This window comes from Pongo pygmaeus, chromosome 8, assembly GCF_028885625.2.
Source record: "Pongo pygmaeus isolate AG05252 chromosome 8, NHGRI_mPonPyg2-v2.0_pri, whole genome shotgun sequence".
NCBI classification, from domain to species: Eukaryota; Metazoa; Chordata; class Mammalia; order Primates; family Hominidae; genus Pongo; species Pongo pygmaeus.
Genome location: NC_072381.2, coordinates 106,391,446 through 106,405,741, shown reverse-complemented (window position 1 = coordinate 106,405,741; position 14,296 = coordinate 106,391,446). Strand labels below are relative to the sequence as shown.

At 55.1% G+C, this 14,296-nt stretch overlaps 1 protein-coding gene and 1 long non-coding RNA gene across 2 annotated transcripts in view; one reads left to right on the top strand and one right to left on the bottom strand.

The window, feature by feature from the left end:
• Window positions 1–291: 291 nt before the first annotated feature.
• On the bottom strand, window positions 292–6,620 carry TLX1 (T cell leukemia homeobox 1). Its single transcript, XM_054436152.1, has 3 exons — window positions 5,793–6,620; window positions 3,516–3,717; window positions 292–1,199 (listed from the first exon to the last, which is right to left on the bottom strand). The coding sequence occupies exons 1-3, from the start codon at window positions 6,376–6,378 to the stop codon at window positions 977–979; spliced, it is 1,011 nt and encodes a 336-aa protein (XP_054292127.1). The 5' UTR covers window positions 6,379–6,620; the 3' UTR covers window positions 292–976.
• Window positions 6,621–6,773: 153 nt separating this feature from the next.
• Window positions 6,774–14,296, top strand: part of LOC129006454 (uncharacterized) — a 44,180-nt gene continuing 36,657 nt past the window's right edge. Inside the window, exons 1-2 of the long non-coding RNA XR_008492006.1 lie at window positions 6,774–7,163; window positions 10,839–10,977. This is a non-coding gene — a long non-coding RNA (uncharacterized LOC129006454). The remainder of the gene's footprint in view (window positions 7,164–10,838; window positions 10,978–14,296) is intronic.

The window sequence follows — 14,296 nt, the reverse complement described above, 5'->3', positions numbered from 1 at the left end:
TCTCAAGTTCAGGTACCAAGCGCTGCCCCCGAAGCATCAGCTCACACCAAACCCAAGCAGCTGAAGAACGCTAGGGTCCGCAAGGAGCAGGCAGCCCTGACTCCGGATCCGGAGGCTTTTATTTTTTTTTTTCACATAAATTACACAAGCACTTTATAAAATGGTTACACAGAAAACACCTTATAAGTGCATAACTTAACACCCCCCACCCCTCAAATGGGTTCTGGAGAAATGGGCTGCATTTATGTGAAAACCTGTCTGTGCATACCTGGGTTGGGCTGGGATGTGTGGTGGGGGCCTGGCAGACCAAGTGAGGCTGTTGTGGCTGTTGGCTGTTATGTATGGTGTAGTGTGTCACAGTGTGGCCATGACCTTGTGTTTGTGCTGGAGGGAGTACCATGCTGTTCAGGATGAGTCTGTGTCACCCCTGACCTGTGCCTGATCGTGAGGTCCAAAGTGTAAACACTGTGACCCTGTGTCTGGATGACACTCTGCCATAGATGCCCATGTGTGGCTCTGGGGTGACACCAGGAGGGACAGTGACACCACCTGTGTGTGGGCCTATGGGTTTCCATGTGTGTGATGAGAAGTGGGTCACAGAGAAGGGGTTTCCCAGGGCAAATTCAGATGACAGCCCTGGGGACCCCAGAAGCTCCTCCTCCCCTACCTCCCTTGCCTCTCTCTGAATCCCACGTTAAAGATTAAAATAAAATGAAATAAACCAAAACAGATTTCTTGACAGTTCAGACAGGTGCGGGACACGTCTGGGAGGGGGGCGCGTGTCCTTGTCCCTTGAGCTCTTCCACCGAAGAGAGAACAGTATCGGCACAAATGTGGGGGCCCTTCGGGGCCGTGCGAGGGCAGTGTTCCCCTCCTGGGTGCAGTCTGAGGCCAGGAGGGTGGGGAGGAGTCCTGGGTCTCAGGCCTCAGTGACCCCTGAGTGGGCCTGGGGTCCCACAGGGCAGAATGGGCAGGCTCACTCGCAGGCCGACGCCACCGACGTGACGCTAGTGATTTTGGTCGAGTCGTCAGACCACGGCTGCAGATTCTGCAGGGCGAAGAGCGACGAGTTGTGCACGCACAGAGGGTCAGCGGGCAGCGGCTGTGCCAGGCTCTTCTGGAAGGCCTCCTGCTGCAACTGCAGGAGGATGCGGTTCGCTTGCTGCCTCTCGGCCTCCCGTTCCTCCGCAGTCTGCCGTCTGCACCGGGAACAAGCCGTTACCTGCCAGGAGCACCGACTCGGCTCCCGCGTGTGCCCAACTCCTGGTGCGTTCCCAGGAGATAAACTGAACGAGCGCTGCTCACCTTTGCAGTCCCCAAATCCAGTTTGGGCCCCTATAACGCGTTCCCTTCTTTTGAGAGTCCTGACTCCAACAAAGACTGGAAACCCCAAAGCGGATGGAGCCAAGGTATCCCAGAGAAGGAGCGGTGGGAAAGTCTGCGAGGCCCAAACAGCTGGGACTCTGCATCCACGCGCAGCGCCCACACCCCGGAGGCCTCACAAGGGGCAGCCGGGGTAGGATGGCATCTCGCCTTCCCGCTCCCCCCCCCCCCCCCCCGGCCCTGAGGGAGACCAGGTGCCATTCCAAGCCGGAGGGCCCTCACCCTACCCACAAGTCCAGGGCAGAGAGGCAAGGACCAGCGGCTATGATCTGCTCTGCGGGATGTCTCTTTCCTCCCTCTCTCTGAGAATGTCTTCTAGGCCTTGGGCCTTCTGTGTGGAGCCCTGTGCCCTGCCGGGGCTCCTGCTGGACCCACTGGCTTCCTCTGAGGCAGTTCAGGGAGGCGATGACTCACTTATTCCATTTACTGCCGCCCCTCCACCCTGTCAACTGAGATCAAACGTCTGTCTCTAAGGTGGACAGACCTAATGGGAGTCCCCGGGGCCTTCAGAAGCAATTTGTAGGCGATCGATGAAGCCGTGCGAAGCCTGCAAGGGCCTCTTCCAGCAGCGGCTGCTGACCTGCTCTGGGCCGCCTTTTCTTGACTCTGTGTATCTTTCGTCTTTCCCTTGTCCCCTGCATTTCAAACGGCCTGAGTATTTCTCTTTTATGCTTTGTGTCTTATCTCTCGTTTTTCTCTCCTCCCCACCACCCACTTGGTTCTCTCTGAATTAAAGGAATTTGTTTGAAAAGAAAATGGTGGTTTCAGTCATCCATTGCTTTTTCTTTATTATACATAAATAAGACTTCTGCAGGCTGCCTGTTTTTCTCCTTTTTTTTCCTTGAGCGGGGTCCCTATCCCTCCCCACCTCTGAAACTGGTTGTGTTTCAGTTTCTGTCTTTGCCTGCCTCTTTCTTTCTCTGTGCCCCTCTCTCTGGGAGGCCTGCCAGGCCGCCTCTCCTCCCCTAGGCCTGCAGCCCTCAGTAGGCCTTGGAAACCGGAGTCCCCCCCAACCCCCGAACTAGCCCTGGCTCCCTCTTTAGCGTTCCAAGGTGTGAGGCCTCATTCCCCCACTCCTTCCCCAGCGTCAGGAATGTTGTGGGGTGCGGTAGAATCGTGGGGCCATGGCTTCTTTTGTGGCCCCGTAGGCGGAATCCCAGGCAGATTCCTCCCTTTCGTTCAGAAAAAGAGGAAACTCCAATTCCTTCCTCCTGCCCCAAGGCCCGCCCGTCTCGGCGCCGCCAACTTCGCCCAGACTCTCCCGCGCTACCCCACGGGGCCTGAGCTAGGGGAGAAACTCCGGCGGGCGAGGGCCAGATGTGCGGGAGGGTGCAGCGTGCCAGAGGGTACAGCCGGAGAAAGCGTCAGTGCGCGCGGAGACGGAGGCTGCTTGGAAGTGTTGGGGACGCTTCACGTCCGTGAGCGTAAATGTGAAAAAACAAAACAAAACAAAAAACCCATTGCGTAGTAACTAGAGTTGTGGCAATAGGAGAAGGAAAATTCTCTTTCTCACACACACCCATCTGCTCCTAATTGATTCCCCTTTCAGTGGGACCCGCGAAATCCCGCCGCAGCCGGCGCGGATTGATTTTCTCCTTCCAGGGTAGGGACCGGCTGCGCAAAGGGCGGGTGTCTGGGGAGGAGACCGTCAGCAGGGCCGCGGTCTGGGGCCACAGACCCTCTGCCGGGAGCCCGGCTGGAGCGCTGCAACAAGGTTTGGGCTGTTCTGCATCCAGTCTCCGGGACAGAGCAGGATTCCATAAGCAAGAGTTTGCGCAAACAAAAGGCTCCCCAGGACTCACAGATCCCTGGAGCCTGGACTGCGTGGAGTGCACTAACCCGCCTGTTTGCCCAAGCGGCGGAATAGACCTGCCGCGTCTACACCGGCAGAGAGTGTGCCAACCAGAAAGCCCTGAAGCCTCCGGTAAAACAGAGCCAGGGCTCTTCAGCCCCATCCCAGCTATCGGCCTCCGTTGCTTCCAGCTCCCCGCAAGCCTAGCGGGAGCTCGCTCCTCCGAAAGGATCAGAAACCGCGAGCGGAGGAAGTGTGTGCGCCCCACGAGAGGTCAATGAATCGAGAGCTGCCTGAGACCGCGCCGCTCGCCGGCTGCCGGCCCGCCCCGCTTGCTCACCTCCACTTTGTCCGCCGGTTCTGGAACCAGGTTTTGACCTGCGCGTCGGTCATTTTGAGCGCCTTGGCCAGGGCGGCGCGCTCGGCCGAGGCCAGGTACTTCTGGCGGTGGAAGCGCTTCTCCAGCTCGCAGATCTGCAGGCGTGTGAAGGACGTGCGCGGCTTCTTCTTCTTGGGGGGCGTCCGGTTCTGATAGGGGTGACCTATACGGCGTGTTACAGTGAAGGGTGAGAGGGCCACTGGAGCGGGAGACAGACAGACGGCAGAGGCAAGCAGCAGAGCGTCAGGAAGCGTCCCAGGCCCAACACCCCGCGAGTCAGCTAGCGCAGCAGCTGAACCCCCACGAGCAGGGCCGAGATCCTCCCGTTAGCCCGCAGCGCCAGGCCCACGGCGGGAAACGGCCTCCTCCTGCCCGCCAGTCCGACGCCGCTGTCGCCGCTACCACGGAGGTCTCCCTAGCCCCGGGCTCCCGCGAGCCCAACCACCTCCCTGCCGCCCCTCCTCCAGGGGTAGTCTAAGGCGAGCTAAGGGTCACGCTCCCCTCCCCTCAGTCAGTCCCAGGCCTTCAGGCTCAGAGTAAGAGGCCGAGCCTGGCTCTGGAACCCGACCGGAGCCTCCATTCACAGCAGCACACACCAACACAACGTACAACGGGGGCAAACTCACAGATCTATACACCCAAACAGAACCAGACAAGCACAGGCACGGGACAAGCACACAGGACACAGAGCAACACAAGGCCACAGCCATACACTCGCTGAAACCTCCTTCATGCCTGACACAGTATTAGGGCCCCAAGGTAGGCCCTAAACCGAGTACCTTTCACCAGAGGCCCAGGATTAGTGGACTCCCGGCTGGGGTTCCAGCAGGGCCCTTCAAGACTGGCCTGGCCTGGGTGGGGAATGGGATGGGCACCAGGCCCTGCTGCCCCAGGCCAGAGAAAACTTAGGTTGAGGGCACTGGGACCCCTCTAGGGAGGGTCCTTCCTGAGGCCTAGACCCAAGCAACTGTTCTTCCTCTGGACACCAGCCTCCACACCACTTCTGCCGTGGCCCCAGAGTCTGGTAAGAAGCTGCAGGAGCAGTTTCCCTGGCTGTGCTGCTGCCTGGAACAGAAGCAGGGAGCCAGGGGTGTCTTGGAATCTCCTGGCCCAGTATCTAGCTCTCAGCAGCTTCTCCCAAGTAGTTATGTAAACCCCCCTTCCACTGTTGGGCCCTTGAACCGGGGGATCTCCAGGAGGCCCCATCTCTGCCAGCAGCAGCCAGTGCCTCCTGCCTCCTCTCTCTAAGATCGGCTGGCTAACCTGGGCTCAATTTGTGGCTGCTTCCCAGCTGCTTCCCAGCAGGGAGGATCGTGGTCTAGGATCCAGGGAACCCTAAGGGGAGCAGGAAGTGAGAACGGGGGAAGGGATCCACGCCAGAGGGAAAGTTGAGTGCCCAGAGAGGAAACGGGAGCACAGGGAGCCAGGGCCAGCAGAGGAAGGCAGGAGCAGGCAGCAGAGAAGGCGGCAGCGGCCACCACCTAGTACCTAATGTCCCGGGAGTAGTCTTCCCGCCACCGATCACCAGCCTGCCGGTGCATTATTCGTGCCCAAGATAACAGGGCTGGGCCCGGGGTAGGACACCCAGCCGGGAGAGAACGAAAATGAAAAGCTAGCTGTCCTGGGCGGCTATGCCCCGCTGCCATCCTCCCAGATGAAGCCTGCTCTCCGGCAAAAAAAAAAAAAAGGGGCCACTTGTTCTGCTGATTTACCGGGGCTCAGAGCCCCCACTGGCCCCGCAGCACCACGGGCACCGGAGCTAGGAGCGCGAAGTGCATGTGTGTAAGGGACTGGAGGAGGGGGAACCTGTTCTCTTCTTGTGTCTGATCCTGGGGCTCGCTTCCTGGGTCCTAGAACAGCAGCCAGGACGGAAGAAACTGTTCACGTTGCACCCCTTTCTCTAAGATTCCCAGGCCCAGAGTAGCTGCAGAAGGTGGTCCTGAATCTATGGCCTCCTTCTCTCTGCTTGACCCGGCCCGTGGATCCCGAGAGGGGACCAGGGAGAGCTTCTCTGAGCAGGGGTCCTTCGGGAGACAGAGAGAGGTCCAGGCTGAGAGAACTCTTCAAGCATGGCGAGTCTGCGATATAGAATCGGGCGGGCGGCTCAACTTGGGGGAAGCACCAAGAAGAGCTGGGGGACCTGGCGCGCAGAATCGGCTTTGGGGAGCCACCCGGCGGGGCAGGGGTAGCACGGAGCCCGGGCCGCGGCCAGGCGGGGAGCCCGCGGGCCGGACTCACCTGTGAACCTGTCCTTTGTGTATCTGCGGTTACTCTCCATCCAGGGGAAGGTGAGGCCAGTGAGGTTGTTGACGCCCGGCATGGCAGGCACAGAGGGCACGGTGGGCAAGCCGGTGGCCAGGGGCTGGGGGTGGGCCACGGCTCCGGCGAGCGGCCTGTGTGCCGGCACCCGGATCACTCCCGCAGCGCTGAGTGCCCCGGCACCGCCGCTGCTGCCGCCGCCGCCGCCAGGACCGGGGCCGCCCGCCAAGGCCATGTTCACGTTGTAGGAGCCGGTCAGAGGACCCATGCTGCAGGCGCCGCCGCCGCCTGCCGGTCCTCCGGGGCCTCCGGGGCCTCCGGGGCCGCCCGGACCTCCAGTACCATAGGCCACCGCACCTCCAGCCGCCGCCCCAGCCGCGGAGCCCCCGCCGCCGTAAGTGTAGGCGCCTCCGACCAAGCAGCCAAGGCCGTATTCTCCGTCCTGGAGGCGCGAGGCGGGCCCCATGCAGCCACCCTGGTCTGGGCTGTTGAGGATCTGGTCGATGCCGAAGCTGATGGGCTCTGCGTGACCCGGGTGGAGATGGTGCGGACCCAGGTGCTCCATGCTGGCCCTGGCCCCACGGGGGGGCCTGGGCGGCGGCGCTCGCTGCGCTCGGCTCCGGGGGCAGCTAGCAGGGGCTGGGAGGCAACAGCGGCTCCTGGCTGCGCAGAGACTTGGAAGCGAAGTGCGCAGAAAGGCTAAAGTAGAAGGGGGAGGGGAGGGAGAGAGGGGGCGCCGTATTCTTCCCCTCTCTGGCTTCTGCTTCCCCGCTCCGGCTGCTCGCTCGCTGTTGACTCTGGGACATCAATCACCAGGCGAAAAAGCCCGGTGCAAGAGAGCTTCGCGGTTTCGGCCGGGTCTCTCCATTGGCTGTGCGCGGAGAGGAGCGGGGTGAATGACAGCGCGAGGGAGGGGAGGGGAGGGGGAGAGGAAGGCCAGAAGCCGAGACAGATGCAGGAGCCAGAGATAGAGGGACGGAGACCAAGACTCGGAGTAGTTCATGAAGAGAGAGAAGAGGGGAACAAGGAGAGGCTTAAAAGGAAAAGGCAAAACAGGAAGCGACCATTCCCAGAGACGGACAGACAGACAAACCCAAGGAGGGTGAAGTCAACTGTCTTCCTGGCCTGCTGGGAGCCATCCCCTCACTTTGAACTGAGCCAAAGGAGTCCAGCCCACAAGGCGTCTGAGGAAGGGATGTCCCTGCCCAACTGGAGAATCTCCCCAAGGGCTCAGCTGGGAAACACCTGTCACTCAACCAGGAGATTTACTCCAAACTTCAAGTCCAGCTTTTTAGAAAGTAGAAGACTGTCTACTCCTCAGGTATGGAGCCCAGGCCCTGAGGCAGGACGGTGAGTTCAGGCTTGCCCTTCTTTAAAACACAAGCCTATGAACAACTGACTATATGTTATAAAAATCAGCAACCACCCCCCAACTCAGCCTTCTTAGAGAAATTCAGGAAGGGAACATTTCCTGAAAGGCAGGCGCAAGTCAAGAGGGTTGGTTTGGGGTCTGCTGCCAGGGTGCCCATGCCTCAACATACCCCTTTCGTTTTAAATAAACAGATGCCTCAAGAAGTAAAATCCTACAGGGTTTGAAAGAGGCAATTCCTACAGTGTTTGAATGGATTCAACCAGATTGCATTCCACCTGACAATTACCCCAGGGTTGGCTATTTCAGGCAAGAAGCCTTTGGACTGTGGTGTGTGTTCTTTTCTTACTTTTGGAATCTTGGGAGAGAGCCATAGGGGCTTAAGGCCGTGGGGGCTGGGATTGGTGGGACTAGGATCAGGGAAGTGCATCCAGGACAAATTTAGGCCTTTCCAACGTTTTGCCAGTGGCTGTCTGGCTGAGAGCCCAAGAGAAAAGGAGGAAATTCCCTTTTTCTTCCTCCTGTCTTTCCCCTCTCCAGTAGAAAATGTTTGCTACCTTTTAGAAGCCAAGCTTTGGGAAAGGCACAGGTTCCATCACTTGGGATCTCTTTCTGTTCTATTTCAGTTCAGTTTCAGATTAGACTTTTGGGTAGGCCCTGTCTCTATCTGGAAGGATGCTAGGATGTGAAGACTCACATTCTCTCCTCATCAAGTCTTATTGCAATCTATTTGCTTTGGGCACGTCTGTCACCTCCACTTGAAGAGATCTTCTTGGAGGCGGAGAGTGGCTTATTCATTTCTGTTCTCTCCTGAAGAATACAGCCCCAAACAACAAAATATGTTCATCTTGGGTGAATAACAAATGAATGTATCTCTTTATTCAATAATATTTATTGAGTACTGTACTCACTATGTGTCAGGCACTGTTCTAGGCACGGGGGACATAGCAGTGAACAAAACAAAGGTCCTGACCTCATGAAGCTTACATTCTATAGAGGTGGTCAGACAATAAGCAAAGAAGCAAATACAACAAGACAGATGTTAGTAAGTATTATGGAGAACAATATAAACTCTACACCAATCCTTTGAGATGAGTATTCTCCCTATTTTACAGATGTGAGGAAAGCACATTTCAGAATAGCTATGATTGGTGTGGATCAATATGGAGGAGCTAGACTCAACTTGCTTTTGTGGGTTAGCCTGGAAACCTACGTGCTGGTTGGAAGTTCGTATCTGTGGGGAAAACCTTGTCTGAGCTCTAGCCAGGTGGACAAAGGCCCACTCAAGACAAAGCCAAATGTCAAATTGGTAGTTGTTTGTAAACACTAAGGAGAAGGCCCGGCACGGTGGCTCACACCTGTAATCCCAGCACTTTGGGAGGCCGAGGTGGGCAGATCACAAGGTCAGGAGATCGAAACCATCCTGGCTAACACGGTGAAACCCCATCTCTACCAAAAGTACAAATAATTAGCCAGGCGTGGTGGTGGGCACCTGTAGTCCCAGCTATTCAGGAGGCTGAGGCAGGAGAATGGCGTGAACCCAGGAGGCAGAGCTTGCAGTGAGCCGAGATCGCGCCACTGCACTCCAGCCTGGGCAACAGTGCAAGACTCCATATCAAAAAACAAACAAACAAACAAAAAAACACTAAGCAGAAACATGAGAGGGCTCCGCTCCCTCGCCAGTTCTCTTCTTCCCACTTAACCCAATCCAGGTACTCTACCCCTTCCCAGGGAGTTCCATAACTTACTTTGGAAGTTGTCTGAACCCGAATGAATCTCTTCCTGCCTCTTATCTCGAGGGAACTAAAGTAGAAATAAATTATTTATTGGAAGACAGTTTTGTGCCAGGTACCACATCATGCTTATCTCATTTAAGATTTACAGCAACCCTGGCAAGTTAATAGAAATGTCCCAATTTTTTATAATTGAGAGAATTGAATGAATGTTCATGGCAGTATTATTCATGATAGCCCAAAAGGGGAAACAACTCAGATGTCCATCAACTGATGAATAGATAAACAAAATTTGGTATATCCACACATGGAATGTTATTTGCCATAAAAAGGAAAAGAAGGGAAATGCTGGTTCATGCTATAACATGGATGAACCTAGGAGGCTATTCTGCTAAGTGAAAGAAGCCAAGCATAAAGGCCACATATTGTATGATTCCACTTTTATGAAATATCCAAAACAGGCAAATCCACAGAGGCAGAGAGTAGATTAGTGGTTTCCAGGGCCTGGGGGCAGCAGGGAGTGGAAATTGACTGCTAATGGATACAGAATTCCTTTTGGAGTGATGAAAACATTCTGGAATGAGATAGTGGTGATGGTTACATAACTTTTAAAAATATTAAAACCCACCGAATTATACATTTTAAAGGGGCTGAATATTATAGTATATGAATTATATCTCATTTTTAAAAAGAAAAAAATTGCTGGGTGCAGTGGCCTGTGCCTGTAGTTCTAGCAGCTCTGCAGGGTGAGGCTAAAGGATCACTTGGGGCCGGGAATTCCAGCCTGAGATGTGCTATAATTGCACCTCTAGCCTGGGCAAAATAGCAATGCCCCATCTCTAAAAAGAAAATGAAAACTGAGACTCAGTAAAGAGAACAAACTTGCTCCAAGTTCCATAGACAGAGAAGATTGATCTGGAATCTCAAAATCTGAGCTATTTTCCTTGTTTGAGGCTGAAAACTATGGGGAAGGGTACTGCAGCTTTTTTTGAGGCTGGGTCCTAGTGGCCTCACTCCTTTTAGTCTCACCACAGTTTTATCTGCTGCAGTTAAAACCCTATCTTTTGATGTGAGTTGGTTGAAGGTAAAATTTACAAAACTAAATAAAATAAAATAAAATAAAATAAAAACCACCTATCTTTCCAGGTGCACATCTCCAGCTCAGATGGCCTTCCAACCCTTTTGGCATTTGCCTCATCTACCTCTTGAACTCCTCAGATCTGGCACCAGTTGTCCAGGGTACCTGGGAGGAGACTTTACCCTTCCTGGCCCAGTTTAAGGTTGGCAGAGTCACCACTCCCTTGTACATGGCCCACTAAGACTGTCAAGCTCTTCTCATTAAAATCCAGCGCCCAGGGATATACTGACTTTCCCCTGCTATCACAGCCGCTTCCTTGACAGATTTCTTCCTTTTTCCCCTCCTACCTTTTTTGTTTATCAGAGTCAACTTTTATCCCAATTGGGGATACTCCGAACTTTTACCCACAATGAGGTGCTGGGGTTGTGTGAGTCAGCTTAATCCCAGCCTTTGTCTTCCAATAGGGTATTTACTGAGGGCCAAGACTACCACCCTCTCTGTCCCTTCATTACCTAGAAAGATGAGACCGGAGGGTCAGGATTTGCTGGGCTCCGGCACCCGCCCCTTCTCCAGGGAGCAGTGTTACCTGAGCACGCTGTTACAAGGTTGGGAAGTTTTCTGAAACAGGAGAGGAGACTCACACAACTTTATATTCGCTGCAGCTTCTGTGTTTCCACCATGCTTTTGCATGCCTTGCAAAACAGCCCTGACAGGAACGAGGAGGGAGGGGAAGAAAGCAGGACTCACAGAGCAACTGCCGTGTGTGAGCCATCTTCAATCGGAAGAATGATCTCTCCACTCATCTTTAATCCTGTGATGTGGTTTTTGCTATCCCCATTTTACAGATGAGAAAACCAAGGCACTGAAAGCTGGAAAGGGGCAGACCAGATGCAAACACTGCTTTCCTGACTCCACTCACTACAAGCTGCTTCCTTAAGCCTAAACTTGGCTCTTGCCTCACAGGACTATCTTGCAGGAACCTAGGTGAGTTGCAGATCCTTCTCTCTGGTTCTGAGGCCACCTGGTAACACCCCTCCCCCCAAGCACCGGCTCCCCCTGGCCTGCAGAATAAAAAAATGTCTCCAATTAAAAGAAGAGCAGCTGGAGCCGGGGCCAGGGCTGGCGGAGGAGGAAAGGATGGGCTCAGCCCAGGGGGAGGCCCCTTTGGATCCCACACGATCTCCTCCTCCTCCCCGCTCTGAAAGAGACCCCCGGGCCAGGGGTTGTCCTTTAGCTTACGGGTATGTGTGGAAACTTAATTACTTTGTGTTTGTGGGACCGTGCATCCACGAGGGGAAAGCTGGATGGGAAAGTGTATGTGACAGTCAGGGTGGAGAGGGCTGTGCAGATGTCCTGGGCATGTCTTTAAGAAATAATTTTAACAATTTATTCAATGAATGATTATAGAGCGTCTAGTATGTATCAGGCACTGTGTTAGGCTGTTGGGATACAACTGCAAGCAAAATGCATGTTGGTAAGAGTGTTGGAGGAAAGGAAGGGAGTCTGGGTATTTTACACAACTGGATTTTGTCATGTGAAGATGTATGTGTCAGTGAGAATGCAAGTGAATGTGTTTTCTGCAACAGGATGAGTATGTGTTTACAACTGTTCCTCTGTAGTGAGTGCCTGTGATGGGATGAGGGCATCCCTCTGCTACGACTGCGTGCTGCAGATGGTGTGTTCCACGGGAGGGGTGTCTTTTATTCCAATGGAATTGTCAGAGAAGTGGCTGTGTATGGACCTGTGGTCGTGGGGAGGGGGACACAGGGTATACCCAATGGATATATAGTAGGGAAAGGGGCCTGAAAAATATGTAAGGGGATGTGTAACATGACGCGATCCATGGCGGGGCCAATGGGGTCTGCATTCCTAGTACCAAAGGTGTTCCCTCTACCTTCCCATTTGTCTCAGAAAAGGGGCAGAAAACTTTCCCTGCTGTGGGAGAGGCAGGATCACCTGGTGACTTAGGGACTTAGAGACCCAGTAAAGGGCACTCTAACTCCAGGAGCCCTGGGCTGGGGAGAAGGGTCTCTAGGAGCCTAGACTGAGGAGGTAGGGGGAGTGAGTAGGTCAAGTGCCTCAGCTCAATGAGTCCTCGGGTTGCAGGGGTTGTTCCAAGGCCAGCCCCCTGTCCCCCTACCCAATTCTTACATAAGATATGGAGGACCTCTCCAACACCAATGGACAGGCACACATTTTCCCATCAGTGGAGAGACCCTGAATGGATAGAGGACAGACAGACAGGAAACAGACATGTCCCTGCTGTAGGCCACACTTAGCTGTCACCTTGTGTAGGGGTAGGGAATTTTCTTCTCCTCCCCTGCCCATTCCTCTCAATCAGAGCCCAGCAGGTGGATGCTTCAGAAATAGGGTGCTTCTGTAGGGATCCCTTCCCTTCACTGTCACTCCTCCCTGCTTGGCTTCTGACCCTAAAGGAAGCTGTTGGCCTCATTACCCCTGGGCATTGAGCTAAGGCTTCAGGCCTCTCTCTGACTAATTCCCTCCCAAGAGAGGCCCAGAGACCCTCGGATTCCACCATCCATCCAGCACTATCTTGACCATGGTGGCCTTGATTAGGGAATCTCCCATCCTGAGTCATCTCCAAGGATGCCAGAAACCTGGAAAGGGGCAGGTAGGGAGTAAGCTAAGAGAAGGCTCAGGGAAGGACAGACCCCCAGGGCCCTGCTTTCCCCAGACAGCTCTCAAAGGGCTCCCTGGGCACGGAGTTCAGAGTCCCATCAGTGGGTACCATCAGTAGGGCAGCTGAGCCTAGGACCCAGGGCTGTGGACCAGCCCCAACCTCTCCCATCCTTCGTGTCTCCCTTGGCTCCACTCTGCTGGCCAGGTGGGTCCGTGCTGGGTCCAGAAGCCAAGCCCTGCACTGAGGTGTGGGGGACGGAGAAGAAGCCAAGAGAGCACCAGCCTGCTGTGGGACCAGGCCTCTGAGGGCCCCGCTGCCTTCTAAGAACCATCCTATTCCCTCCTGGGGTTGGCAAGCTCCCTTTGCAGTCTGCAGAAAGGACCTCTACAGGTGTGCGGATCCCTCACTCTGCCTGTGCGCAGTAAAACAGAGGAATGAGGCAAGCTTTCCAGCTGGGAGGGTGACGGCCCTGCAGTGGCCAGCTCTACCCAGATTTCTCATCTCAATTCCTTGCCTCTGCTGGGGGTGCAGATTTGGCCTCAGAGTAAGGGTGGGTAGAGATGCCCAAGCGCAGGAAACCCAGCCTCCCAGGGGACCCAGTCCTGAACTGTGGCTGAAGAGGTGGAGGTGGGGGTCATGCAGTCCCTCCTAGGTGCTAGAGTCACCTTGACACAGGCAGGTCTAGTTATTTCAGGGGGTGCTTAGGACTGTTTGCACATTGGAAGCTGCGGGCTCCTGCTGAGCCAGGGCTGGACTGTGCTGGGAGTGGAAAACTGACTGGGACACCTCCTCAAGATGAGAGAGCCTGGCTACCCAGGCCTCTGTCTCCACCCGAGCCTGGTGGATGGAGTTCAGGTTTGATATTAACTTGCCAAGCTCCTCCTCCACCAGAAAAGCAAGGCGGGATGGGGAGCGGTGGAGAAAATGGCCTCAGCTGGGGAGACCCATCTGCTGGCCGGTGGTAGTTGGGGCGGGGAGGTTAACATGTTCCCCATGGTGTCCTGACTACACACTGAAGCACAGCGTATACACCAATGGTGACACACAGAAATACCCAACTCCCGAAGACTTCCAGACACAGGCTTGGCACAGAGGCAACACTCTACACGCAGATGCACAGACGCCCACTCACCTTGCACACGAACACGGAGACACTCCTCGGTGTGCAGTCCCCACACGTGCTCACAAAGCCTCCTTCATGCACCCATGTGCAGATGCCCACAAACACACCCATCCCACTCAGTCTCTGCAGCACAGATCCAGAACCAAACGAAACCCTCTCCCTCCGTGCACACAGCCCTAGGGTTGCTGGTGCACAGGTACACACAGACACACCCAACCACACTCCTACAGACTTACAGGCACGCTCACTTCCACACAGACCTTCCTGCTCAGATAACACAAAACAAAAAAACAAAACACAAAACGAAAACACCCCCTCCCCTCTCACACATGCTCTGAAGACGGCCACAGGGAGCTCAAAAGCAACCACAGTTTCCCAACTTTCCTGGGGAGGCCACGGTCGCCTTCCCTCACGGGGAAGGAGTGGGGGGGCGGGGCAAGCCGCAGGTGCCAGAAGTGGGTGTGGGTGGGGTGAGCGCCGAAGGGGGAGGAACCGCATCCATATGCATGGTCTTCGCGCACAAAGAGCAGCTGCCCAGA